The 27005-nt window shown below is 46.5% G+C and overlaps 1 protein-coding gene across 5 annotated transcripts in view; it reads left to right on the top strand.

Moving 5' to 3' along the window:
* Positions 1 to 27005, top strand: part of CERS2 (ceramide synthase 2) — a 62380-nt gene that overhangs the window by 4837 nt on the left and 30538 nt on the right. Inside the window, exon 1 of one of the 5 annotated variants that reach the window (XM_053368789.1) lies at positions 10054 to 10141. The exons of 1 other annotated variant lie outside the window; for it this stretch is intronic. Coding sequence is in view for 1 of the 4 variants with exons in the window: in XM_053368788.1 (XP_053224763.1) it covers positions 10348 to 10418 (71 nt within the window). In the remaining 3 variants the exon portion in view is untranslated. Of the gene's footprint in view, positions 1 to 10053; positions 10142 to 10302; positions 10419 to 11371; positions 11477 to 13467; positions 13490 to 27005 lie in introns of those variants that run through there. 3 more of the 5 variants (XM_053368788.1, XM_053368790.1, XM_053368787.1) reach the window with 3 other exon arrangements.

Genomic DNA, 27005 nt, shown 5'->3' with positions numbered 1-27005 from the left:
GAAGGGGATGACGGAGGACGAGATGGTGGGACAGTGTTCTCGAAGCTACCAGCATGAGTTTGACCAAACTGCGGGAGGCAGTGGGAGACAGGAGGGCCTGGCATGCTCTGGTCTATGGGGTCACGAAGAGTCGGACACGACTAAACGACTAAACAACAAACAAAAAATGTCTGATAGACACTCCTAGGCCAGAAAGGTTTCCTTTCTGAGAGATAAATGTCCACCCAAAACTGGTCTTTCATGTATGTGTGTTTTTATATTATTTTATTTCACCTTGAGCTTTAAAATTTTGTAATGAGTGTTTTGTTTTGATACTGGTCACTGACCATAATAAAATGACTTGACTTAGGTCTCCCCAAAGGAGATCTCAGTTTAGGTACTGCCTGCCTGGTGTGTTTATGGGATTCCAAGAAGGAGCTTTTTTCTCCAAGAGAGGGCAGTGGTCTGGGTGGACCTCTGGTCTGATCCAAAAGCGCTTTTCTTGGGTTTTTAAGCAAAACAGGATCAAGCGAATCTGGGAAGGAACGCCTGTTAGCCTGGATTATTAAACAGAGCCCCTGCGTCCAGTTGCAAGCTTCCAAATGGAGCAGGAGAGATGCTGTTTCCCTGCCCAACTTGTCAGTTTCCCAGCTACTTCTGGCTGTCCCCTGTTGGAGACAGGGTGCTGGGCTTCACTAAGCTTTGCTGTGATCCAGAAGTGAGCCGGTTTTACACTGTAAAATCTTTGAATGCTGATGACATTGAAATGAAATGAAGGGGTTCTAGTAAACAAGGGAAACAAGAGTATGAAAGAAGGGATAGACATTGGATGAAAATCGGGAAAGTATAATACGTGAGGGAAATTACTTAAGGATAAAACTAATAAGAATGAATTTGCTGATCAATTTTTAAAGTGGAATACAAGAAAGGGAGGCGGGTGGAAGTCAGGAAAATAAGGCAATGAATGATAAGAATCTGAAAAGAGGTTCTTCTCTTTTTTCTTTTCTTTTTTTTGTGCTAAATGTTTTAATAACTTTTTCCTTTTTTCTGGCTTGTTATATCTTTTTTCTTTCTTTTTTTATTTGTTGTGTTTTAATTGTTGGTATTTGTTGGTGTCTTAATATGTATTGTCTTTTTTCTGTATTTTTTTTTTTGTAAAGCTTAATAAAATATTATTTAAAAAAAATAGAAGTGAGCCGGTTTTATTTTATTACACCTTCTCTGCTTATTATCTTCACGCAACAAAGATGGTCCAGGCTGACCGTCGTCTCTTCTCTTCCTTCCACCTGGCGAAATTCAAAAGTAAAGGAGTCTCTGGAGACACACAAGTAAACACTGCCAGAGTTGCCTGGTTGCATTCCTGCCGTGAATTCCTTTCCAGAACAAGAGCCAACCCTCCCACATCTCTGGAAGAGGCGAGGTGGAAATTCCTGTGCTGGCCTCCCTTGTAAGGAGCCCTGCTTAATCATTGATCTGAGGGAGCCACTCAGCGGAGTGCAAGGTCTCCAGACGTTCTCTAGACTGGGAGCCTCTCGGGGCAGAGACCTTGTCCTCTTGCGCTGCACAAATGCTTAAGGGCACAGCCTGAATAACTCAGTTGGCTAGAAGGTGGCGCTGATGGTGCCAAAGTTGCAGGCTGCAGGTTCGATCCCCTGTGGGACAGCTACATATTCCTGTACTGCAGGGGGGGGTTTGCTTTTGTGCTTGTAGATATAACTGGGCAACTCCTTTGTGGTGCTGTGAACAAAATCTGCCCTTTCCCCCTTATGGGGTATTCAAGAGCCCGTATAGAGTCCTTACGTGGGTTCCCTATTGATAGGAGAAAAGAACAGAGGCGAAGCAGAGAATATTGAGAAGCAAAGCAGCTCGGAAGCCTGATCTTTATTGATCTGTTGCAACAGGGTGCTCCCCTCACCCACAGGAAAGGAGGAGAAACCCCGAACCAAGGTGTGCCTGCCCTTATATATAGACATTTTAAATTCCTTGCCCTGGAGCTCAAGACAACCCCTCCATACATCATACATACATCACAGAAGGGGCGGAGCTCAAGACCTCCTCCCACAAACATCATACCTGCATCACAGAAAAGGCGGTCTACAACAGAAATTTGAGTGTGTTGTTGTTTTACCTGTCTGCCAGATTATCTTATAATGCCTTATCTGATTGCCTTTCCTGGTAGTCTGGCCATTTCTTTGAGATGGTGATTTCCCAATTCCTGAGACAATAGGAAGGTTACCTCACCCCCCTCCCTCCTTGCAGAGAAAATATCTGGTCAGTTTGGGAATCAAAAATGTTTTCAGGTCGGTCTTCCTGTGCTGATCTATGTACGTGCTTGGTTGGTACATTTATGAACATTTATTATATATATAAGACCTTAAATTTTATTATTACGATGGGGCGGGAAGCTGAAGATAACAATATTCTAAACGACAATAAAGACCCCTGAACCCCAGGTATTTTTGCCAATTTCTGCAGGTGCCACACACGGCCCGAATAATACGGGGCTGCCTGAAACCCCACAGAGCTGCTGCCAGCCAGTGTGAGCAATTCTCTTGTTTAAACATCATTAAAATATCAATGATTTCCCTCCTTCTCTTTCCCTGGTTGCATATCATAAATCCCTGCATATTTTACAAAAACTAAACCATTCAGTATTCCATTATTCCATCCATCAAAACTTAATCACACTGTTGAATTTATCTCAATGCTGCCAACGTTTTAAAGCGTACACAACCCCCCCGCCAATGTATTCAATAAATGTTTTCCAGTCTTCTCTAAACGTATGTTCTTCTTGTTCTCTCATTCTGGAGGTTAAATCTGCAAGCTGTGCATATTCTGTCAGCTTAAGTTGCCATTCTTCTTAATAATAATAATAATAATAATAATAGTCAGGACCTCGCTCACTTTCCAGACTGTGAGCAATTCCCCCCCCCAATATTTTTTAATTGGTTTTCACAATATGATAAACAAACAAACATAAATCATAGCCTTATTGAAAATTACACTTATTAACTTTGTTAAGTGACTTCCTCGCTTCCCCTTGGTTGAATTTCATTGCGTGTCCTTTTAACGGTTTTCCAAATCCCAATTCTTATGAAATTTAACTTAAACATTAACATCCTTAAATCTTCACCTTATGGAATTAAACATATTAATTCATCGCTTAACATAAATAAAATCCTAAGCCAATTAAGTATCTGCAAGCTATTTTCAATTAATTTAACTTAACGAATTTAACTAGATAATCATTAAATTTATTCCACTCTTCCTGATACTCCTCTGTGGGCAATTCTAATGGCCCGACCCAGTAGAAGACAGCTTCCTATTTTCCTACGACAGGCCGTTCTCCAGAACCACGAGGACTAGAAACTTAACTATTCTTTTTAAAGGAAACCCCGTAGCTCAGGGGCAGAGTGTCTGCTTTACATGCAGAACGTCCCCGGTTAAATCCCCAACACCCCCAAGTAGGTCAGTATTGACTTTAGGCCCTCTGGGGTTCGTTCTCTCTCTCTCTCTCTCTCTCTCTCTCTCTCTCTCTCTCTCTCTCTCTCTAAGCCACAGCTCTCACCTGTCCTGCTCCACCTTCTCCCGGGGTGCTTTTGACTGAACGGAGGAGCTCCACCAGTTAATTACGGATCATGCAAGGCAGAAAACCAGCAGCCAAAGTTTGCCTTAGCACTTTATATCCATGCTTGTGTGATAGGAATTTTATGGTCTTAGATATATGGTAATGTTCATACATAGATCAACACAGGAAGACCAACCTGGAACCATTTTGATTCCTAAACTGACCAAATGTTTTCTCTGCAAGGTCAAACTGGAAAAGTCTCCCCATTGTCTCTTTCCTCACAAATCCTGTCTTAAGGACACATTTAAGATATGAATAAGGTGTGAGCCTGTGACCTGGCCCAGGAAATAAGTATTTTACCACTACAAAAGAATGGCCAGGCTCCCCGGGAAATCCAGTCAAGTAACTTGCCAGACAGGAGATAAACTGTGACAGGAGAAAAACAACATTTAAATTTCTGTGATGTAGGTGGGATGTATCTGAGGGGTGGTCTTAGGTTACACCCCTTCTGTGATGTATGTGTAATGTTTCTGGGGGTGGTCTTGATCTAGAGGATGGGAATTTCAAAACTCTTTATAAGCCCTTGCACAGCATTTTTGGGGGTCTTCCTCCTTTCCTGCGTGTGAGGGGAGCACCCTGTTGCAACAGATCAATAAAGATCAGGCTTACTAGCTGCTTTGCTTCTCAATATTCTCTGGTTGGCCTCTGTTATTTTCTCCTACCAATAGGGAACCTATGTAAGGACTCTATATGGGCTCTTGGATACCCCATAAGGGAAAAGGGCATATTTTTTATTTACAACACTTGGAAGAGCACCACCTGTTGAACTTCAGCCTGCTAGGCTGCAGTGATAAAGGCAAAGAGAGAGGGGTCCGTGAAGCGTCTCAACAGACCGCCAATCGTGTCATCAGCTGGGATACTGGTCAGGAAAAGTCTCCTGATGGCTAGAAACCGTTCTGTATTATGGTTATAATAACCTTAAAGAATGTTTAAATAAAATGATGGATTGATGGTATCTGGATAAATGATTTAGGATGTGTCAAGGTGTTCTAAATGTTTGCTGAAAAATATGGTGGGACGTTTTCTCACGCTTGGAGGACTTGCAAAAAAAAGGCAGGAAATATTAGATACAAATACATACATTGATGCAAAAGTTTTTTTTTTAAATTGTAACATTCAGTTGAAGGCAGAACTTTTCCTGCTAGGAATAATGGAATACAATTAGAAAAAGAACATTATTTCAATAAATGATCACAGCAGCGAGACTTTTATATGCACAAAGATGGAAAGATCCATCATGACCCACCGTGCAGGAATAATTGCTAAAATTATTGGACTTAGTTGACCTGTTTAATCAGAAAAAAAATCTTTGTCAATATTTTCTTCAGACTGGGATCTCCTTATAGACCTATTGCATGAAAAAGAAAACGCACTTGGGATATCTGGGTTTGAGGACTGAAGAAAATATTGGTTTATATAGAGTAGAATTGTTCGGTGTTTTATCAGAGTGGATGTTTTGCATACTTCTCTGCATATAGAGAGCTATATTTATAGAATCTGAAAGTCTCTTTTTTCTTTCTTTCTTTCTTTCGTTCTTTCTTTCTTTCTTTCTTTTCTTCCTCCTTTTGGTTTGTGGTTTCAATTAGTTTTTTTTATCTTTGTGTCTTTTAAAATTTATTTATATTTGTATCTCTTTTTATCTTTATATATTTTCTTTCCAACTTTAATAAAATTTATTGGCAGGGGAAAAAGAGAATTCTCTCTGTGTTTTGGAATGAGATACCCATCACGGTTTGGAGGAAACGGTCCTAATTCTTCTGTTAAAAGGAAAAGACGGCAATTACACTGATATCTCAACTTTTCTTCCCAGCTCAGGGTGACATCGGTGGTTCTCTTTCCTTTCCCTCTGTTCCTCATTTCATCTTTACAACAACCTTGAGAGGTAGGTTAAGGCTGAGATACTGTGACACTCCAATTCTTTTACGGGATTCTTGCCCACAGTAGTAGATATGATGGTCATCCGAACTGAATTCGCCCATTCCCGTCCATTTTAGTTCACTGATGCCCAGGTTGTCAATATTTATTCTCGCCATCTCATTTTTGACCACCTCCAACTTACCCAGGTTCATGGTTCTTCCATTCCAGGTTCCTATGCAATATTTTTCTTTACAGCATTGGACTTTCCTTTCGCTTCCAGGCATATCCGCAACTGAGAGTCCTTTCGGCTTTGGCCCAGCAGCTTCAGCAGCTCTGAATCTACTTGTACTTGTCCTCCGCTCTTCCTCAGTAGCATGTTGGACGCTTTCCGACCTGAGGGGCTCATCTTCCAGTGTCATAACTTTTATATGCCTGTTGTCTTTGTCCATGGAGTTTTCTTGGCAGAGATACAGGAGTGGCTTGCCAGTTCCTGCTCCAGGTGGATCACGTTTGGTCAAAACTCTCCACTATGACCTGTTCATCTTGGGTGCCCTGCTCGGCATAGCTCATCGCTTCTCTGAGTTATTCAAGCCCCTTCACCACGGCAAGGCAGTGATCCATAAAGGAGAGGTCAGTGTGACAGCAGTCACAAAATTAAAAGACGCTTGCTTCTTGGGAGAAAAGCAATGACAAACCTAGACAGCATCTTAAAAAGCAGAGACATCACCTTGCCAACAAAGGTCCTTATAGTTAAAGATATGGTTTTCCCAGTAGTGATGTATGGAAGTGAGAGCTGGACCATAAAGAAGGCTGATCGCCAAAGAATTGATGCTTTTGAATTCTGGTGCTGGAGGAGACTCTTGAGAGTCCCATGGACTGCAAGAAGATCAAACCTCGCCATTCTGAAGGAAATCAGCCCTGAGTGCTCACTGGAAGGACAGATCCTGAAGCTGAGGCTCCAAGACTTTGGCCACCTCATGAGAAGAGAAGACTCCCTGGAAAAGACCCTGATGTTGGGAAAGATGGAGGGCACAAGGAGAAGGGGACGACAGAGGACAAGATGGTGGGACAGTGTTCTCAAAGCTACCAGCATGAGTTTGACCAAACTGCAGGAGGCAGTGGAAGACAGGAGTGTCTGGCGTGCTCTGGTCCAGGGGGTCACGAAGAGGTGGACACGACTAAACAACTAAACAACAACAACTGTGACTAGCCCAAGGTCACACATCCAGCAAGCTTCATGCCTGAGCAGGCTTTTGAACCCTGGTCTGCAAGCTCCTGGTCAGACACTACACCAAGCAGAAGAAGAAACAGGGTGCGGTTCAGATTGCTGAGAGCTTCTGGGTACTGTAGTTTTTGGGAGTGCTGAGAGAGATTTCTGCTCAGAGCACTACAATTCCCTGCTGATGAAGAGAGACAAGCAGAGTGTGCCACCAGGTGGCGCTGAGGGACAGCAGGAAATAAAAACAGCATGGAAGCAAACACCTTTAGATTATTTCTTTATTTACATTATTTCTTCTGTATTTGCAATACTTTAAAGCCCCTTTTCAGGAACACATCCTCCCCAAAATTACTTACTGGAAATATGAACCAGAACTGGGCAGAGGATCTTCATTTCACAATATGCCACACGGATGTTGTAAAATTTCCGGAGCCTGCTAACTTTCTGCTAACAAAACAACAACAAAATGAGTCTGTGAGTTTCACAGCAATAATCCCCAACGGGGTCTCCATACGAGATCCTGGTCTGACGATGTTTGTACTGTTTCATCAGGCTGTTTGTTTTTGCTGCTGTCAGTCACGTAACACAACTCACTGGGTGCACAATGAGGACTAGCCTCGTGCTTTATGTTATTATTATTATTATTATTATTAATAATAATAATTTATACCCCGCCCACCTGGCCGGGTTTCCCCAGCCACTCTGGGCGGCTTCCAACAGAATATTAAAAACAATACAGCACCAGACATTAAAAACTTCCCTAAACAGGGCTGCCTTCAATTGTCAAAAAGTAAAATACTTGTTTATTGCCTTGACATCTGATGGGAGGACATTCCACAGGGCAGGCGCCACCACCGAGAAGGCCCTCTGCCTGTTTCCCTGTAACCTCACTTCTTGCAGGCAGGGAACCGGAGCTGGACCTCAGTGTCCGGGCAGAATGATGGGGGTGGAGACACTCCTTCAGGTCTACTAAGCCGAGGCCGTTTAGGACAGGCATAGGCAAACTGGGCCCTCCAGATGTTTTGGGACTACAACTCCCATCATCCCTGACTACTGGTCCTGTTAGCTAGGGATGATGGGAGTTGTAGTCCCAAAACATCTGGAGGGCCAAGTTGGCCTATGCCTGGTTTAGGGCTTTCAAGGTCAGCACCAGCACTTTGAATTGTGCTTGGAAACGTACAGTGGTACCTCGGGTTAAGTACTTAATTCATTCCAGAGGTCTGTTCTTAACCTGAAACTGTTCTTAACCTGAAGCACCACTTTAGCTAATGGGGCCTCCTGCTGCAGCTGCGCCGCTGGAGCACGATTTCTGTTCTCATCCTGAAGCAAAGTTCTTAACCCAAGGTGCTATTTCTGGGTTAGCAGAGTCTGTAACCTGAAGCGTATGTAACCTGAAGCGTATGTAACCCGAGGTACCACTGTACTGGGAGCCAATAAAGATCTTTCAGGACCGGTGTTACATGGTCCCGGCGGCCGCACCCAGTCACCAGTCTGGCTGCCGCATTCTGGATTAACTGCAGTTTCCGAGTCACCTTCTGGTGTTATCTTGTGGGTCAGCAGCAGAGCAGAGCCTCAGCCTTGCCTGCCCAAGGTCCTGGGTTCAGCTGGTAGAAAGTCCCTTTTGCCTGAAACTTTGGAGAACTGCTGGCAGACCGTGTCAGACTCGCTGAACTAGGTGAAGCAATGCTTTGACTCATCTTACTCGAAGCAGCAGTCCAACTGGAGTGAAGGGAGGGGGAATCGGGCGTTGCCCCCTTCTTTTTCTGCCCCCCCATGAGAGATACTGCCAGCCCGTGCAAGCACCGCTGCACCAACACACTCACAAAGTCCGCTTCCTCCGCCACTCCTCTGAAGCGTCACTCAACCTGGGGCAGCTTAGGCACCGGGTGGGGTGAGCTTTGCCCCCCTCCCCAACTTCTCCCCCCCCCATGAGCTGCTGCCAGCCAGTGCCGACAACGCTGATCTACATGGACCAACGCTCTGACTCCGGCGCCAAGCTGCTTATCCTCTGGAGCGGCAAGTCCAACCCGGGGTCTCCTTAGCCACGTGGGAGAGGCGGGGGGAAGCAATGGGGAAAATTGGGGTCCCCCCTCCCCATTTCCCTCACCCTCCCTCCAATTTCTTTCAGCTCCATCCTCTCTTTTGCAAAACTGGTGAGTCCAGAAAAGGAAAAGAGAGAAGCTCCTTTTTTTTGCAGAAAGAAAGAAAGAAAGAAAGAAGGAAAAGGGGGGCTATGGGGAAAATTGGGGTTCCCCCTCCCCATTTCCCTCCCCCTCCCTCCAATTTCCTTCCAGCTCCAACCTCTCTTTTGCAAAACTGGTGAGTCAGGCGTGGAAAAGAGAGAAGCTCCTTTTTTTTGCAACAAGAAAGAAAGAAAGAAAGAAAGAAGGAAGGAAGGAAGGAAGGAAGGAAGGAAGGAAAAGGGGGGCTATGGGGAAAATTGGGGTTCCCCTCCCCATTTCCCTCACCCTCCCTCCAATTTCTTTCCAGCTCCACCAGCTCTTTTGCAAAACTGGTGAGTCAGGCGTGGAAAAGAGAGAAGCTCATTTTTTTGCAAAAAGAAAGAAAGAAAGAAAGAAAGAAAGAAAGAAAGAAAGGGGGAGCAATGGGGAAAATTGGGGTCCCCCCTTCCCATTTCTCTCTCCCTCCCCCCAATTTCTTTCCAGCTCCACCAGCTCTTTTGCAAAAGTGGTGAGCCAGGCGAGTAATAGAGAGAACCTCCTTTTTTTGCAAAAAGAAAGAAAGAAAGAAAAAAGAAAGAAAAGTGCGGGGGGGGGAGGGAAAAAGAGAGAAGAGCCCTTCCTTGGGTAGGAGGGGCTCTACCCGGAATCCGGAAAGAGAGAGACCCACCCTCCGAGGGACGGGCAGGCCCCTCCCTCCCCCCTCCTCCAAAGTGGGACAACACGCCCCTCCGCGCGCCCCCCCCGCCAGCAAAGTGGGTGAGTCAGTGGATGGCCAGAGAGATGGATGGAGGGGGAGGGGTGGCGCGGGGACGCGCCGTGCCAGGCTCTGCCCTCGATTGCTAAGGCTTGGCTATTCCCCCCCCCCCAAAAAAAAGTGGTGGTTTTTTTTGCGATATCGAATTAATGTTGCCAATGGCTCAGGCCAGCACCGCGCGGGGCTGCTAACCTGATCCGTCCCGGGGCAACGTCATTTCTCCAACAACTCCCAAGCCCCCCCCCCACTACGCGCGCAACCCCCCCCCAAAAAAGAAGGCTGCTTTTTACTTTTTATTTACTTTCTGCCCCTTCCCAGCAGCAGCAGCAGCGCCCCCCCCCTCGCGCGCTTTGGATCAAAGGGGAGGAGCAGGAGCGAAAGAGAGATTGCGCCCCCTAACCTCACCTCCCACCCCCACCCCCAATTCTTTTTATTTTAAACCAGGAACAACCCCCCCCCCCGAAAGAAAAAGAGAGAAGGGGAAATTCCGCAGAGATCTGCTAGACTTCCTGGTGCAAAACGTGAGTGGATCCCTCGTCTTTTCTCTGTGCGCCCTGATGTTTTGCAACAAGTTGGGTATCTCTTTCCTTCTTCCCCCCACGTTGCTTTCCTTCCACGAGCTTCTCTTCAACCCCCCCCTCCAAAAAAACCCCTCCTCTCTCTTTGCAATCCTGTCCCCCCCCTTGCTCCGGGTTCAGGAAACGGCGAGCGGAAGGAGGTTTGTGTCATGAGTAACTTTTGTGGCTCCAGGCGAGGCTCCGCTTTGCGCGTTTCCATTTCGGCGGCGCTGCGCCAAAGGCGAGTTGATTCCTAATTATTTGGGGAGGTTTTGTGTGTGTTTTTTGTTTGGTAGGGTGAGGTTTGGAGGGGGACACACACACCCTCATTTATTCCCCTTTCCTCGCCCCAACTCTTCTCCCGCTTTCTCTCTTCCGTCATGTAAACAGACTATAAACCGGATCGATATCTCCCCCCCGCGCCGTCGCCACTCCCGGTTTAAAGGAAAAATACTCTTGGGCACTTTCCAGTATGTATTACTCACCGAGGAGACTCATCTCCATTCATTTCATGGAGTGTTGTTTTTTTTTGGGGGGGGGTGTCTGGTTTCGGATCGGGGCCGAGGCAGGCTGCGATCCTCACGCCGCTTACTCGAGAGTAAGCCTCAATGGAAGGCAACGGGGCTTGCTTCCGAGTAGGCATGGCAAAAGCTCTTCTTGCAATCCAGATATACTTGGAGTAGACCCATCGCCATTAAGGGCGCACGCATTAATCGCGGGGCGTCTGCACCTCCTTACGGCATAGCGCATCTGCTCCTCTTACCGGGAATTTTGGCTTTTTAAAGAGCGTTTTCGCACCGGATCGGGCGCGGCCTTTACTCTAGAGTAACCCCGGCTTGCTCTGCGGTTTGGAAAGGGGGGACTAAACTCCCGGCGAAGCCTGCGGGCCGCCGGCCGGTTTGACGCGGGACTCCAGGAGCGCGCTTACTCGGGAGTAAGCGGGCTCAGCGGCCCTGCACCAGGAAGCCCTGGAGCTCCAGGATCCGGAGGAAAGGGCGCGTCTGCTCGGAAGGAAGCCCCGCGGGGCCTAACGGCGCTTACTCGCAAGTAAAGGCGCGCGGGATCGGGGCCTCGGAGCTCGGCGCACGGGGCTTTGAATGGCTAAACTGTTATTTGGCAATGGGGCGGATCCTTTGCACGGGGCGCCCCTCCCTCGCTACCTCCCCCGCCTCCCAATGACTAATTTCCATCCAGGGATTTTTTTTCGTGGGGGTGGGGGCAGCCAGGATCGACCCACACTTCCATCCACCCCACATTGCACACGATTCGGATTCACTTGCGGGAGGAAGAACCCCGGAGGTAATTCTCTTTTCTCTCTCGGAAAATTAAGAATTCTTCTTCTCCTTTTTTTTTAATTAAAAAACCCTGTTTCCTCCAGAATCCTATTATAGAAGGGGGTTTCCAGGGCTTTCTTCCCTTCCCCCAATTTATAAGAATCCCCACCTCATTCCCCCCCCCCAAACCTTTTTGCATCTATATAAAAAAAGTTTGAAAGGTACTTTGTAGAGCTGAACCTTTTTATTTTTGAAGGAAGTGTGTTTTGGAGATGAAAGGAAGAGAAATGTGTTTATTTCCAGAAAAAAGGGTTTGTCTGACCCACTTTATTCCCACTTGGGGACTGTTTTTCCTCCCCTCTCTAGGCTGCAAGGAGGAAATAGACTTTGTTTCGGACACTTTTTGGGGCTGGGGCGAGAACTCCCTTCTAGTAAATGTTCAGCGAAAGTGGGGAGGAGAAGAGGGGGGCAGGACAGCGAGAGTTCGGTGCCCCCACCCTTAAATTTCCACCCTTTGTAGCATTGCTAGCATCTCCCTTCTCTCTTTTCTCTCCTGATTTATGGGGTCCATTGTCCCAGCCATAATGGCCCTTTCTCTGACAGCTTTATCCAAGAATCCTGTGTCTTAAAGCCATGTTTACACATAACCGCGCAGAGTTTGGGAGAGGTTCCTGGCATTCCTCTCCAAAGTGTGCTTCATCGCTGTAGGATATCAGTTTGTCTTTCCCTCCAGAGCATGGGTAGGCAAACGAAGGCCTGGGGGCCGGATCCGGCCCAATCGCCTTCTAAATCTGGTCCACAAACGGTCTGGGAATCAGCGTGTTTTTACATGAGTAGAATGTGTCCTTTTATTTAAAATGCACCTCTGGGTTATTTGTGGGGCATAGGAATTTGTTCATATTTTTTCCCTCCAAAATATAATCTGGCCCCCCACAAGGTCTGAAGGTCAGTGGACCGGCCCCCTGCTGAAAAAGATTGCCGACCCCTGCCCCAAAGTCTGCCTTCCTTCTCTCTTCCGCTCTTTGCTTCGATCCAGGAAGTGCCAGTCTCCCTTTTTGAGGCCTACACCAAATCTTTGCCACCCTGATGTGTATGTGTGCAACTTTCCCCCCGCAAATCGAGGGCACCCTGGCATCCAGGAACCAGTTAATGATCCTTGATCTGGGTGGGGAAAAATCTCCCCCCTCTTGAGTGTGGCCATGGCAGGCCTGTCTCCCCCCCCCCTTCCTTTCTGTTTGCGAAAGTACATTTGCGGCACCCTCAGGTCTGTCCAAACTAAACCGATAGTTGTGGTGTTGTTTTTTAAGGCCTTTCCCTTCCGGGGTTTTCAGAAAGTAGAGCGGTGCATGCGTTTGAATATGGCACATCTGAATCTAGCCTCTGTTTGCTTTTCTAACTTTCCGAATGGCTGGGTTAAAAAACAGAAATATTGGCGTGCAACAGCCTTTGCCCAGTCGCCGCGTAGGATTAAATCATAGTCGTGGACTAGCATTTTTTAAAAAAAAATGTTTCCGCTGCGGGATTAAAGAACTCCCCAAAGTTGCTAGCTTTCAGGCCTGCGCAGGCTGAGGCCATAACTTCATTTTTTTATGGCGTGGGGCTGCACTCAGCGGACTCCCATTCAGAGTAGATTGAAATTAACCGCATTTATTAGCTTCGCCGGGTCTACTCTGTGTAGGAGTCACCCTCGGGCAGGCACCCCCAAACTCAGCCCTCCAGATGTTTTGGGACTACAACTCCCATCATCCCTAGCTAACGGGACCAGTGGTCAGGGACGATGGGAATTGTAGTCCCAAAACATCTGGAGGGCCGAGTTTGGGGGTGCCTGCCCTTGGGAGTGCTTTGTTTTGTTTTGTGCATTTATTTACTTTGGTGCAAGGATCCTTTGGCCCTCCAAGGTGTCGCTGAACTACGTTTCCCATCCTCACGCCTGGCCATGCTTGCTGGCACTAATGGGAGTTGTAGTTTGGGAGCCTCTGAAGGGCCAAAGTTCCCCCACACCCGGTTTCCTTGAAAGATTTATCCATTGCTTTCTAGGGTAAGTGATTTTGGGGTTTACCGTCGCTTGCCGTTCATTACTTGCCCTTATTATTGGCAAGGCTGAGCTGTGCACTGAAGTTTCTCTTGTGACCTGTTGCTGATTTCAAAGCCTGGACTGCGTGGATCCCGAATTTACCTTGATAAGACTGGGCTTTGCACCCCAGAACCTGGCAGAATTTAGCAAGGAAATAGAAGATTCCTGAAGCAACTGGCAAGGGCAAGCCACCCAGTTTTCCAATTACAGGGGGCAACTTGTTTGTTTATTTTTTATGTTAGCACGAACTCCTCTTCTTTTATTGGATTTTATACTGTGCAAATTTCCTACAATGCAACATTGTATTCTTAAATGTTTCCAAAACGGATTTGTTGTGGTTACCCTACTTATCATAATGACAAATCTTTATTATATGATTAACCATCAAGCATCCTTTACACAAGAAACCCTCATCTTAAGGATTTAAGTCCACAGTATACCATTTTTATCCACATTCCATATCCATAGCAGTCTGATTAATAATCATTATCACTGGGTTGGATGCAGTGTTAATCCGACTCATGTGCCTAATTACTGTCGATTAATGAGTCTAAGTAGAATTTAGTTAGGTAACACCCAAAATGACTAGTCTTTACTATCATCAATCTTTCAATATGCCTGTCCTTACCTTAGAGAACAATCCCGTAAAATAAACAATTACAAATCCATATTACACAATTTGTGGAAATTGCGAGGTTATCTTTCTACTCTTACATGTCTTCTGCACTCCCAATAAATCCAAAACCCTTTTTCAAGTCAAACAGCCAGGCATAGCCTCCACATTTTAGTGAATACCTGGCCATATCCTTAGGTGTCTGTGTTTCGTCCAGACTGTAGGCTGGCTGAATTATTGGCAGCTAGCAGGCAATCAGTTCTCTGTGACAGGCAGTTGGAAACATTCAGCCTGTCAGCTCTCTGAAAACCAGCCGTTGCTTGGCCAGACTGTATATATAGTCTCTCAATGTGGTGCATGGTCTTTGAGAAGCTGTCAGCAAAGACAACCAAGTATGGACCAACCATGTTCCGAAGAAGGATGTACAAAATTATTTTCTGCCTATATACAAAAATTGTAAGGCTGTCGTCATGCTGCAGTTCCCCTAGCCACCAATAGGTGGTTACGCTTTCTCCAGTATAAAAGCCTGCCATAATAATAATAATAATAATAAGTATTCATTGGATTTCAGAAATTCAACAGGGGGAGAGAGGGCCCATCTGACCTCAAGTGGGACATCACAAAACGGCCCAGAACACGGAATTGGTGGGTCCGAGCTGAGTCACAGGGGATCCTCAGTAGTGACTCTCCCCAGGGCATATGCAGTAAAGGTAAAGGGACCCCTGACCATTAAGTCCAGTCGTGGCTGACTCAGGGGTTGCGGCGCTCATCTCGCTTTATTGGCCGAGGGAGCCGGCGTACAGTTTCCGGGTCATGTGGCCAGCATGACTAAGCTGCTTCTGGCGAACCAGAGCAGCACATGGAAACGCCGTTTACCTTCCCGCCGGAGGGGTACCTATTTATCTACTTGCACTTTTGACGTCCTTTTGAACTGCTAGGTTGGCAGGAGCAGGGACTGAGCAACGGGAGCTCACCCCGTTGCAGGGATTCGAACCGCCGACCTTCTGATCAGCAAGTTCTAGGCTCTGTGGTTTAACCCACAGCGCCACCCGAGTCCCTGGGGTACAAAAAACTGCCCAGCACCCCCAATTGGGGGGGGCAGCAGAAAAACCTGCAGGGCTCTGCCTGGCTCTTCACTCCCTGGACTCCAAAAATCGGCCCCGGACTCTTGGCCTGGCGGCCCTGAGAGCCTGGCACCCGGGTGCCCCGCACCCCTAGCGCCTATGGGTAAGCCAGCCCTGCCGAGGCCTCATATCAAATAATCCAGGGAACTGTAGTTTCCCCCCTCACAGAGCTGTGATTCCCAGCACCCCTGGTGTGGAAGTGATCTTGTTGTTGTTGTTTAGTCGTTTAGTCGTGTCCGCCTCTTCATGACCCCATGGACCAGAGCACGCCAGGCACTCCTGTCTTCCACTGCCTCCCGCAGTTTGGTCAAACTCATGCTGGTAGCTTCGAGAACACTGTCCCACCATCTCATCCTCTGTCGTCCCCTTCTCCTTGTGCCCTCCATCTTTCCCAACATCAGGGTCTTTTCCAGGGAGTCTTCTCTTCTCATGAGGTGTCCAAAGTCTTGGAGCCTCAGCTTCAGGATCTGTCCTTCCAGTGAGCACTCAGGGCTGGTTTCCTTCAGAAAGGAGAGGTTTGATCTTCTTGCAGTCCATGGGACTCTCAAGAGTCTCCTCCAGCACCAGAATTCAAAAGCATCCATTCTTCGGTGATCAGCCTTCTTTATGGTCCAGCTCTTGCTTCCATACATCACGACTGGGAAAACCAGAGCTTTAACAATACGGACCTTTGTTGGCAAGGTGATTTCTAAGAAGTGATCTTAGGATGGGGCAACTATGAGTAAGGCTTGCAGCATCTGGGTCTTTTTATTTTTTGCTTCAGGGGAAAGGTGAGCAAACGAAGCTGATGAAGTCACCGGAGGGGACGGTTCTCTTGAAGATATTTATTGAAATTTTCCAAACAAAAGAAAGTTACAGAATAATAATAAAAAAAGAAAAAAGATACAAAAATACAAAGAAAAATACAAAATACATGAAAGAATAAAGAACAGATCAATCATTTCGTATCTTATACTTCAATTACTTGTTTCCTGACCTCCTCGCACCTCCCTTTTTTGTGTTCCAATTCACATAGTTAATTCAGCAAATCCTTTCCCTCTTTGTTTTTATCTTAATTCTATATCTTAACATATTATAACTTTATATTTTCATCTAGTTATCAGTCCATTTTTACATATTCTTTTTAACCTTATTGCTAAAGCCACTTCATTTCAATCCAGCATCATTTTAGCATTCATTAATTTTACAATGTTTCTGCAAATAGTCTTTAATCTTCTTCCAATCTTCTTCCACCAACTCTTCTCCCTGGTCTCGGATTCTGCCAGTCATTTCCGCCAGTTCCATATAATCTATCACTTTCATCTGCCATTCTTCCAAGGTGGGTAGATCTTGTGTCTTCCAATACTTTGCGATGAGAATTCCTGCTGCTGTTGTTGCATACATAAAGAAAGTTCTATCCTTCTTTGGTACCAATTGGCCGACTATGCCCAGGAGAAAGGCCTCTGGTTTCTTCAGAAAGGTATATTTAAATACCTTTTTCATTTCATTATATATCATCTCCCAGAAAGCCTTAATCCTTGGGCACGTCCACCAAAGGTGAAAGAATGTACCTTCATTTCCTTTACATTTCCAACACTTATTATCGGGCAAATGATATATTTTTGCAAGCTTGACTGGTGTCATGTACCACCTGTATATCATTTTCATAATATTCTCTCTTAAGGCATTACATGCCGTGAATTTCATACCTGTGGTCCACAACTGTTCCCAGTCAGCAAACATTATGTTATGTCCAACATCTTGTGCCCATTTTATCATAGCAGATTTTACCGTTTCATCCTGAGTGTTCCATTTCAACAGCAAGTTATACATTCTTGATAATATCTTAGTTTTGGAATCTAACAGTTCTGTTTCCAATTTCGATTTTTCCACCTGGAAACCAATTTTTTTGTCCAAGTTATACGCCTCCCTTATTTGATAATAATGAAGCCAATCTCGCACTTTATCTTTTAGTTTCTAAAAACTCTTGTGCCCAGGTCCTGCTTGTGGCCTTCCCTAAATGGGCAACTGCCTGGCCACCGTGAGAACGGGATGGTGGGTTTTGTCCCGGTCCAGCAAGGCCTCTTCTCACGTTCTAATGGAGCCTCCACGCCCAGGGGCAGTCTATCTTGGCGTCACGGTTCCCAGGGAGATTTGGCCACTGTAAGAGCCCTAGGCAGGCCTAGAGGGGTCATTGGCCTGATCTTGGCAGCCTCTTCTTATGTCTTAGGTGTGGGTGGGTGTTTGGAGGTAAAGGTAAAGGGACCCCTGACCATTAGGTCCAGTCGTGACTGACTCTGGGGTTGCGGCGCTCATCTCGCTTTATTGGCCGAGGGAGCCAGCGTACAGCTTCCGGGTCATGTGGCCAGCATGACTAAGCCACTTCTGGCGAACCAGAGCAGTGCATGGAAACGCCGTTTACCTTCCCGCCGGAGCGGTGCCTATTTATCTACTTGCACTTGATGTGCTTTCGAACTGCTAGATTGGCAGGAGCAGGGACCGAGCAGCGGGAGCTCACCCCGTTGCGGGGATTCAAACTGCCGACCTTCTGATCAGCAAGTCCTAGGCTCTGTGGTTTAACCCACAGCGCCACCCGCGTCCCTGTAAATTTTGTGTAGCAGCCATTAAAATACGACATGCAATGGTGAGCACCCAGAATTAGTATAACAAAGGTCCGTATAGTTAAAGCTATGGTTTTCCCAGTAGTGATGTATGGAAGTGAGAGCTGGACCATAAAGAAGGCTGATCGCCAAAGAATTGATGCTTTTGAATTCTGGTGCTTATGTCTTAGGTGTGGGTGGGTGTTTGGAGGTAAAGGTAAAGGGACCCCTGACCATTAGGTCCAGTCGTGACCGACTCTGGGGTTGCGGCGCTCATCTCGCTTTATTGGCTGAGGGAGCCTGCGTACAGCTTCCGGGTCATGTGGCCAGCATGACTAAGCCGCTTCTGGCGAACCAGAGCAGCGCACGGAAACGCCGCTTACCTTCCTGCCAGAGTGGTACCTATTTATCTACTTGCACTTTGACGTGCTTTCGAACTGCTAGGTTGGCAGGAGCTGGGACCGAGTAACTGGAGCTCACCCCGTCGTGGGGATTCGAACCGCTGATCTTCAGATTGGCAAGCCCTAGGCTCTGTGGTTTAACCCACAGCGCCACCCGTGTCCCTGGGTGTTTGGAGAGTTCCCTGCAAAAAGAAAGAGAGAAGCAGGCATTTTTTGAAGTAGTTGGTGGCAGATCTGTTGGACGCGGGTAATAAATAACAGGACGGTTTTCTTGAGCATACGCTGTGCTTGGGTGGGTGGCAAACCTTTGATCGCAGTAAGGCTTTAATGCTCTTAATGGATTTGGCTTCAGTTACCTGCTTGCATCTGATCTTGGTTGGGGGAGAGAGAGGAAAATACCCGAAGGGCAAGTTTCAAAGCTTTTTGTGTATGGATTTTTCCGCACTCCTAAACCTCCCATGTCTGAAAAAGGCCATTAGGTGTCCTTTCTCCCCTTCCCTCCAGGTAAGGCAACTTCAAATGGCTATTATTGGGATTTTACCGATCGGTTTGCCTTGATAGCCTGCTTTTTTCCTTCAAAGAGCGTGGTTTCTCCACTGCCTCATTTAATCCCCACAGCAACCCTGCGAGGCTGAGAGGGAGAGTCCCTGGGCCCCGCAAGGGCTCACGCAGCGAGCTTAATGGCCGAGCTTGAACCCTGGTTCCTCCCGAATCCTGGTCCGGTCCTCTAACCACTACGCCACACTGCCTCTCGATGGAGCGGCGCTTGCGGAATCGGCTCAGGTGCTTTGGAGAGCCTCCTTGGGGCAGGATGAGTGCCCCTTGTCAGGATGAGGGCCCTGTTGAGCCCAGCAATCTTGTTTACCCAATCAGTTTTAAGAGATGGGTGTGCATTACTTCAAAATGTGATCGGCTAGCACTGCGTTGATTGGGGGGTCTCTGCTGAACGGAGCTCCTTACCTTTGTTTCCCCCCGCCCTGCCCCCCCGGTCCTACCTTGACTGCACCAGGCGCTAAAGTCAAGAGCCCTCAGCCGCTCTTGGTTGCCAGCTGCCAGTTTGCAAAATTTGCAAAATTCACCATTGGAGACAATAGATCTCATTTGGACAGAGTGCTGCTTATGTGCTTTGGGTCATGCTTTTGGGGTTCCAGTTGCAGCATGTGCTTGGCCCCTGTGGGAACAGGATCCTGGGCTCAGCATCCTACGCCTTCAGGGCCCTTCTCTTTGCCAGCTTCAAATATTGCCTATCGAAAAACAAATTAGCTTTCTGTTGGCACCGGTGAGCAGATGCAAATAAGTCTTATGGAAGCCGGTTGCGTCTCTTATTGCTGTGTGCAGGTAATTAAATCTAGCATCCTTTGAGGGCGAAAAGCTTTACGTTTCGTGCTGGCCTTTGCCAGTTGGCAGCCTCTGGGCCAGATTGATGTGTTCTTGCAGCTCTCTGCCAATAATAATAATAATATCTATTATTGTAATATCTATGATCTTTATTAGCTGGAGGAGCACCTGCAGTTTAATCACATGACAAGTCTCTTCCCACACAGACGGTCCCAGGCTCAGTCCCTGAAATCTCCTGGCAGGGCAGTCAGAGAGCTATGTCCTCAGACTCATGTGGACTGGAATCTTGCTCTGTTTGGAAGAGAGGTGCTGTAGCTCAGTGGTTAGAGTACCTGCTGCGCCTGCAGAAGGTCCCAGCTTCAACCTCTGGCGTCTTCACTATCTGAGGCTGGGAGCGACCCCTTGTCTGCTTTCCTCTGGGTCTGACTCACCCAAAGCCCATCTTTGTTTGCATTTTAATTCAGCCCTTGATTCAGAACCGGGCTTTTTCTTTAAAAGGGGAGGGCTGTGGCTCAAAGCATCAGCTCTGCGTGCCGGAGGTCTCAGGTAAAAAACCTGCCATCTGCAGGTAAGTCAGTGTTTCCCCCCGTCCAGACCCCTGCAGAGCTGCTGCCAGCCAGTGTTGACAAAACTGAATTACCGTATTTTTCGCTCTATAGGGCGCACCGGACCATAGGGCGCACCTAGTTTTTTTTGGGGGGGGGAATAAAGAAAAAAAATTATCCCCCCCCCCCCAGCCCCAAAGAGCAAAGAAGCCGAGACCGCTGGCTGTCTTGGCTTCCTCTTTAGCCATGCACAACCTCTTCAGCCGGGAGAGGCTGCGCGCGGCTTTGGCAGAAGCCAAGACAGCCAGCGGGATGGATCCGGCTCGCTGCCTTGGTTCCTTTATAGCCGCGGGGCTGGGGTAAGCCCCCAGAACGGGTCCGGGAGCGGGGGCGAGGTTGCGCGCAACTTTGCCTTCGCTCCCGGAGCTTGCTGCTATCTGCAAGCCTTCTGAGCCCAGTGGGCACTCCCGCGGGCTCCCCAGGCTTGCGGATATCTGCCTGAAGCCCGCGGTGCGCTGTGCAGCGCTCCCCAGGTTTCGGGATGCAGGCTGCTATCCGCAAGCCGTGGGAGCCCGGCGGGAACTTCCGCCGTGCTCCGAAGGCTTGTGGATAGCTTCCTGAAGCCTGGAGAGCGAGAGGGGTCGGTGCGCAGCAACCCCTCTCGCTCTCCAGGCTTCAGCGAAAGTCTGCATTCGCTCCATAGAACGCACACACATTTCCCCTTCATTTTTGGAGGGGGGAAAGTGCGTCCTATAGAGGTAGATGGTGTATGGTAGATGGAGCAATGTTTCTAAGGCTCCCCCCATCCCTGTGCTACCAACTCGGACAGGCAGCCTCCAGATTTTGATAGCTTTGTCCTCTTTGGAGCCCATATCAGGATAGGCTGTTGAACTCAATGCCCTTCAGAAGGGCTCCTCTCCCGTCTGGATAGTGGAGCCTCCATGCCCAGGAGCAGTTGCCCTTAGAAGGCCTGTCGCTGTGGGAAACACACCTTCGTGACCTGCTTTTGAGTCTCCCTTTTCAAAACACCTGAGTCGGCCGCTGCGGCGACCAGGCCGACTCATGGTAGAAGAGCTCTTGTTTTGCTCCCGGCTCCCGAAAGCAGGGCTTGCTGTTCAAAAAAGAAATTATGTGGTACCTCCATTTACGGATGGGATCTGTTCTGGAGGTCCGGCCGTATCCCAAAATGTCCGTACCCAGGTGGCGCCCTTCTGCGCACGCACATGGCGCGATTGAGCGCTTCTGCGCATGTGCGCACGGCAAAATCCAGAAGTACACATTTCCGGGTTTGCTGCATTCGCAACCCAAAGTTTACGTATCCCTCTGGATACATAACCCGAGGTATGGTGACTGGGGGCGGCCGCCAAGACCACATAACACCGGTCTTGAAAGACCTACATTGGCTCCCAGGACGTTTCCGAGCACAATTCAAAGTGTTGGTGCTGACCTTGAAAGCCCTAAACAGCCTCAGCCCAGTAGACCTGAAGGAGCGTCTCCACCCCCATCATTCTGCCCGGACACTGAGTTCCAGCTCTGAGGGCCTTCTGGCAGTTCCCTCATTGTGAGAAGCAAAGCTACAGGGAACCAGGCAGAGGGCCTTCTCGGTGGTGGTACCCGCCCTGTGGAATGCCCTCCCATCAGATGTCAAAGCAATAAACAACTACCTGACATTCAGAAGACATCTTAAGGGAAGTTCAGGGAAGTTTTTAATGTGTGACATTTTAGTGTATTTTTGGTCTCTGTGGAAGCCGCCCAGAGTGGCTGAGGAAACCCAGCCAGATGGGCGGGGTACAAATAATAAATTACTATTATTATTATTATTACCACTGTACTGTACTTTTCCATGTATAACACGAGGATTATTTACGTAAAAGTAATGCTTAAAAATTGGGGCCGTCTTATACACGGGTAGTGCTGTGTGGGGACGGGTGACTGGTTGCTGCCGCCAGCTGGAGATCGTCAGCGGTGGTAGTGTGGTTTAGTGGTGGCTGCAGCAATGATTTGATTTGGCGGCCGCTGGCTGCGAGTCGTCAGACGTTTGGTGGCCTTTTCGTTGCGTGTGATAGGAAGCGTTGTTCAGGCGGGTGAGCGGTTCTCATCAATCCCCCCCCCCCAAATATCAACAACTCTGGGCAATCTCCCCCCATTTTCTTAATTTTGGGTCCCCCAAAATAGGAGGCGTCTTACACACAGGGGCATGTTATACACGGGGAAATACAGTACAGTGGTACCTCGGGTTAAGAACTTAATTCGTTCCGGAGGTCCGTTCTTAACCTGAAACCGTACTTAACCTGAAGCACCACTTTAGCTAACGGGGCCTCCTGCTGCTGCCGCACCGCCGGAGCACGATTTCTGTTCTCATCCTGAAGCCAAGTTCTTAACCCAAGGTAATATTTCTGGGTTAGCGGAGTCTGTAACCTGAAGCGTATGTAACCTGAAGCGTATGTAACCCGAGGTACCACTGTAATATATCTGCCTGATCCGTTGAAGCAGCCATCTTTTGGAAAGAGCAATGGCAAGCACATAATTCCCCCGCCTTCCTAAATTGCAAGATGACCATTGAGGAGCCCTGGCGGCCTCTGACCCTCTGAACCGACGGCTTAAAATATAAAGCAGAATTCAGCCGCCCTGCAAGGAGAACCCGACCTCCTCTTTCTGTCCTCTGTTTCTCTCCCCACCCCACGCAAACGCCTTGAAACTTTTCCCCAAGCAGGTCTGCACAATATTTGACCTGGCAATTGAAACCCTTTTGGGGATTGCTCCATGGGGGGCAGGGGACGGGACGGGACGGGCAGAGGCTGCTGGCAGGAATGGTCTCCCTCGCAAAGTTCCTGTGCCCAGCCAACTGGCACAAGACATGGGAACTTTCATCCACTTTCTCCTCCTTGGGGCCTCATCCAGCCCTTGAGGATCAGCGGCGTGTACCTCTGAAAGAAGCAGAACTGCCAAGATTGAAATGGCTGCTTCTGATTGGCCAAAGTCCCTTCTGCACCACCTTGCCCCCTCCCCCATGGCATGCTGATGGTGGGCGTGGCCAGTGGCAGAAGTGGGTGGGGCAAATGGCTATTTATTTTTAAAATATTTTTCTTTTTATATATATATATATATACATTTTTACTAGTTTTTTAACATATCATTTCCAACAATAACTAAACATACTTTTATGTCTTATACATTTTTTTGACTTCCATCCATCACATCTGAAAACTTTCCAATCTGTTCACTTAATTTGCATTTCTTACTCTCACTATTACATTTAAATCTCATTCCTCATTATCTCAAATCTCAATTTCTCAAATCTCAATATATTTCATACATTTCTCCTTACAAAACTTCTTGTAGTTACTAGCGTAATTTCTTAATTACAGTGGTACCTCAGGTTACATACCCTTCAGGTTACATACGCTTCAGGTTACAGACTCCGCTAACCCAGAAATAGTGCTTCAGGTTAAGAACTTTGCTTCAGGATGAGAACAGAAATGCTGCGGTGGCGCGGCAGCAGCAGGAGGCCCCATTAGCTAAAGTGATGCTTCAGGTTAAGAACAGTTTCAGGTTAAGTACGGACCTCCAGAACGAATTAAGTACTTAACCTGAGGTACCACTGTACAGTTGCTCTTCGAACAGTTCGTATATTTCTTCCAATCTTCTGTAAATCTCTGGTCCCGCAGGTTTCGAATCCTTCCTGTCGTTTTATCCAATTCTTATTTTTAAAAGATTTTTCATATCGCTCTCTATAGCCGCAGCTGTCACTCTCTAATGGTTTGACTTCATCCCCGAAGGCGAAACTGCTATAAGCCACAGATTATAAGCCCAGACGTCAAATGGCTCCTTAAACCAGGGTTATAGTCGACAAAACGGAATGTCTAGTTGCCATTTTGGGGCAAGAGGGCTCAAAAGTCAGTTTTCAAATGATGGACTGACTGCGATTGGTTCTCAGTTAAACATCCGGCTAGTTCAGAAGGCAACCTTGAGCTTGATTATGAACTTAAAGAAGAAAAGTCACTTGATCCCAGGAAAGTTCATATATATATATATATATATATATATATATATATATATATATATATGTGTGTGTGTGTGTGTGTGTGTGTATGTGTGTATATATATATATATATATATATATATATATATATATATATATATATATAGGCCTATTCTGACCTGTTTTTCTTAATGGTGACACAGACCAACTGTGAGCAGGACAATGGGGGGGAATGAAGACAAGTGGCAACAATTGTTGTTCGCTGCTCCTGCTCAAGGCTGCGCAGAAAAAGCATTTTGGTTCCCGAAATTCATTCCGATTGTGCAGGTCAACGGACAGAATTCTACAGGGTGGGGTATTAGTGTGTGAAAACAGTCCAGATCCAATGATCTCCCAGGTGGCAGAGATTTTCGCTTGGTCGCAAGGGGCAGAAAGCAGGGTGCAAAATTCGCCTGGGGCCTGGCGGATTTTGAACACTGCAAAGGCGTTTGCCTCCATTGTCTGCTGGATTTATGTATAAGCTAAACAAGCTATAACTTAGGGCCCAACTCTCTTGGGGCCCCCCAAAAAATTAAAGAAAAAAACCACCTGGATGTACATTTCCAAAATATAAGATAAAAAAACAAGTAAAACCTACATACAGCAAGAGTGTTTTGTGTTGTGTAGGCTCCTATGATGTAAGTCATGGGCCTATCCTGCTCCCTAAAATATCACTGCTTTGTTCCTTTCTGTATATAGGGTGCCTACATTCTGCATGGACTGGTTGCAGGGCAACATGTGCAAATGGCTTTAGATACCTTTTAGGTCCATAAATTACCATATAGCATATATTCAACAACAACAAAAACAGTGACAATTTGTGTTTTGTGTTGTGCAGGCTCCTAAGATATAAGTCATAGGCCCCGTCTGCTCCCTAAAATATCACTGCTTTGCTCCTTTCTATATATAGGGTACCTACATTCTGCATGGACTGGTTGCAGGGCAACACGTGCAAGTGGATTTAGATACCAATTAGCTCCATCAATTACCATATAGCATATACAGTCATACCTCGTGTTACGTTTGCGTCATGATATGCTTTTTCAGGTTGCGTCCCGCGGCGACCCAGAAGTACCAGAAAGGGTTACTTCCGGGTTTCACCACTCTTCGCCGCATGCGCAGAAGCATGCGCAGACGCGCCGCTGCGGGTTGCGTTCTGCTCATGTTGCGAACGGGGCTCCGGAATGGATCCTGTTCGCAACCAGAGGTACCACTGTATTCAGCACAAAAAACAGGACAATCTGTTGTGGACAAAGGACAGGTGGACATAGAAAGGGCTCCATTACCTTCAGGAGCTGAGGGCCTCATCAAACCTGAATCTGGCCCTGAGTTCATGCGCACACGGGGTGTGACCTGGTGTTTTGCAACCCTTGGCACCCACTGCAGTTAATAGAAGGCACTAATGTGCTTCTCTTTCCCTGCCCACACATCTTATGGGGTTCTAACTGAGAAGAGGAAACGTTTCGCAGAAAGAAAGATAATCAGGTGACAGCAAAAACTGCAAGAAAAAAATTTAGCAGGGGCAATTAGAGTAAGATCTGTTATCTGATGATTGATGTAAACCTCAAAAATGTATTTTGTATAGTTTTTACCTCTATCTGCAGTTCATTGTATTTTATTTTATTGCTACACCTCGTGGCTGATGCAGATAAAGATTCTTTTGATCTGATCTTACGTGGAAGGATGTGTGAAGGTTTCCGCTATGAGTAATGGCGGGTGGATCCCAGGGTGGATAAATAATTTTTAATTTTATTTTTTTAAAAAATTAAATTGGATTTTTTTTTTCTTTAAATCAGATTTTTAAAATAATATGCTTTTGGAGGAAAAATCAATCTAAAGACAGTTTTCTATTTAAGTTACATTATATCCCAAATGGCTATTCAAGAAATAAGGATTTGTTTTAAGTTTTTCATGTGTGCTAAAAGTCAGTGTAAGGTTTTTTTCATTATTGTTTAACGACATCAGTTAAAATGGATACATATGCTATAATGTTATTGTTTTAGTCAAATAAATTGTTTAAATTGTTATTAAGGAAGTGGTTACTTTCCCCCCTCTCCAGTAAAGGTACAGCAGAAAAGTTGTCCAAATATAAACAGTTAACTTATTAAACCTCACAATAATTTCATAGTTATCGGTCTATATATTTCTAAGAGTATAACTGAATCAGTGATTTTTGATATAACTGTAAAAACTACTCTGAAAATGTATTATTCCAAAAACGGAACCTTCATCTGGTTGGTAAATATTAAGATTATACCAGCAAGAATGAGTCTTTCTGTATAAGAAATTTGATCTACTGTATTTTTTCGTGTATGAGACGCCCCCTATTTGGGCGAACTCCAAATTAAGAAAACGCCCCCTCAACCCTTTACATTTGGACAACTTTTCTGCTGTGATTTATTGGAAGGAGAAAAATAATCATTTCCTTAATAACAATTTATTCAACTCAAACAATAACATTATAGCATATGTATCCATGTTTATTAACCGATGTGGTTAAACAATTAAAAACAACTTAGACTGAGTTTTAGCACACATGAAGAACTTAAAAACAAATCCTTATTTCCTGATGAATAGCCTTTGGACTATCATGTAACTTAAAGAGAAAACTATCCTCTGAAATTTATTTTAAAAATCCAATTTAATTTTTTAAAATCTGAGTTTTAAATATATATTTTAAAAAAATCATTGGTTTTTATCCACCCTGGTTTGTGCTATCTCTCGTCTGTGTCTTGCAGTGGCGGACAGAACTATTCTGAGTGAGTGGGAAGGGAATTGGCTCAGAAATTCAAATAGTGCACCTTTAAAAAAGGCCGGCTCCGCTTGCATTAAGGAGCCTATCGTAAAAACGACCTGCTT

Source organism: Podarcis raffonei, chromosome 16, assembly GCF_027172205.1.
Source record: "Podarcis raffonei isolate rPodRaf1 chromosome 16, rPodRaf1.pri, whole genome shotgun sequence".
In the NCBI taxonomy this organism is placed as follows: domain Eukaryota; kingdom Metazoa; phylum Chordata; class Lepidosauria; order Squamata; family Lacertidae; genus Podarcis; species Podarcis raffonei.
Note: the sequence above shows the minus strand (reverse complement) of the source record. Positions and strands in the feature narration are given on the sequence as shown.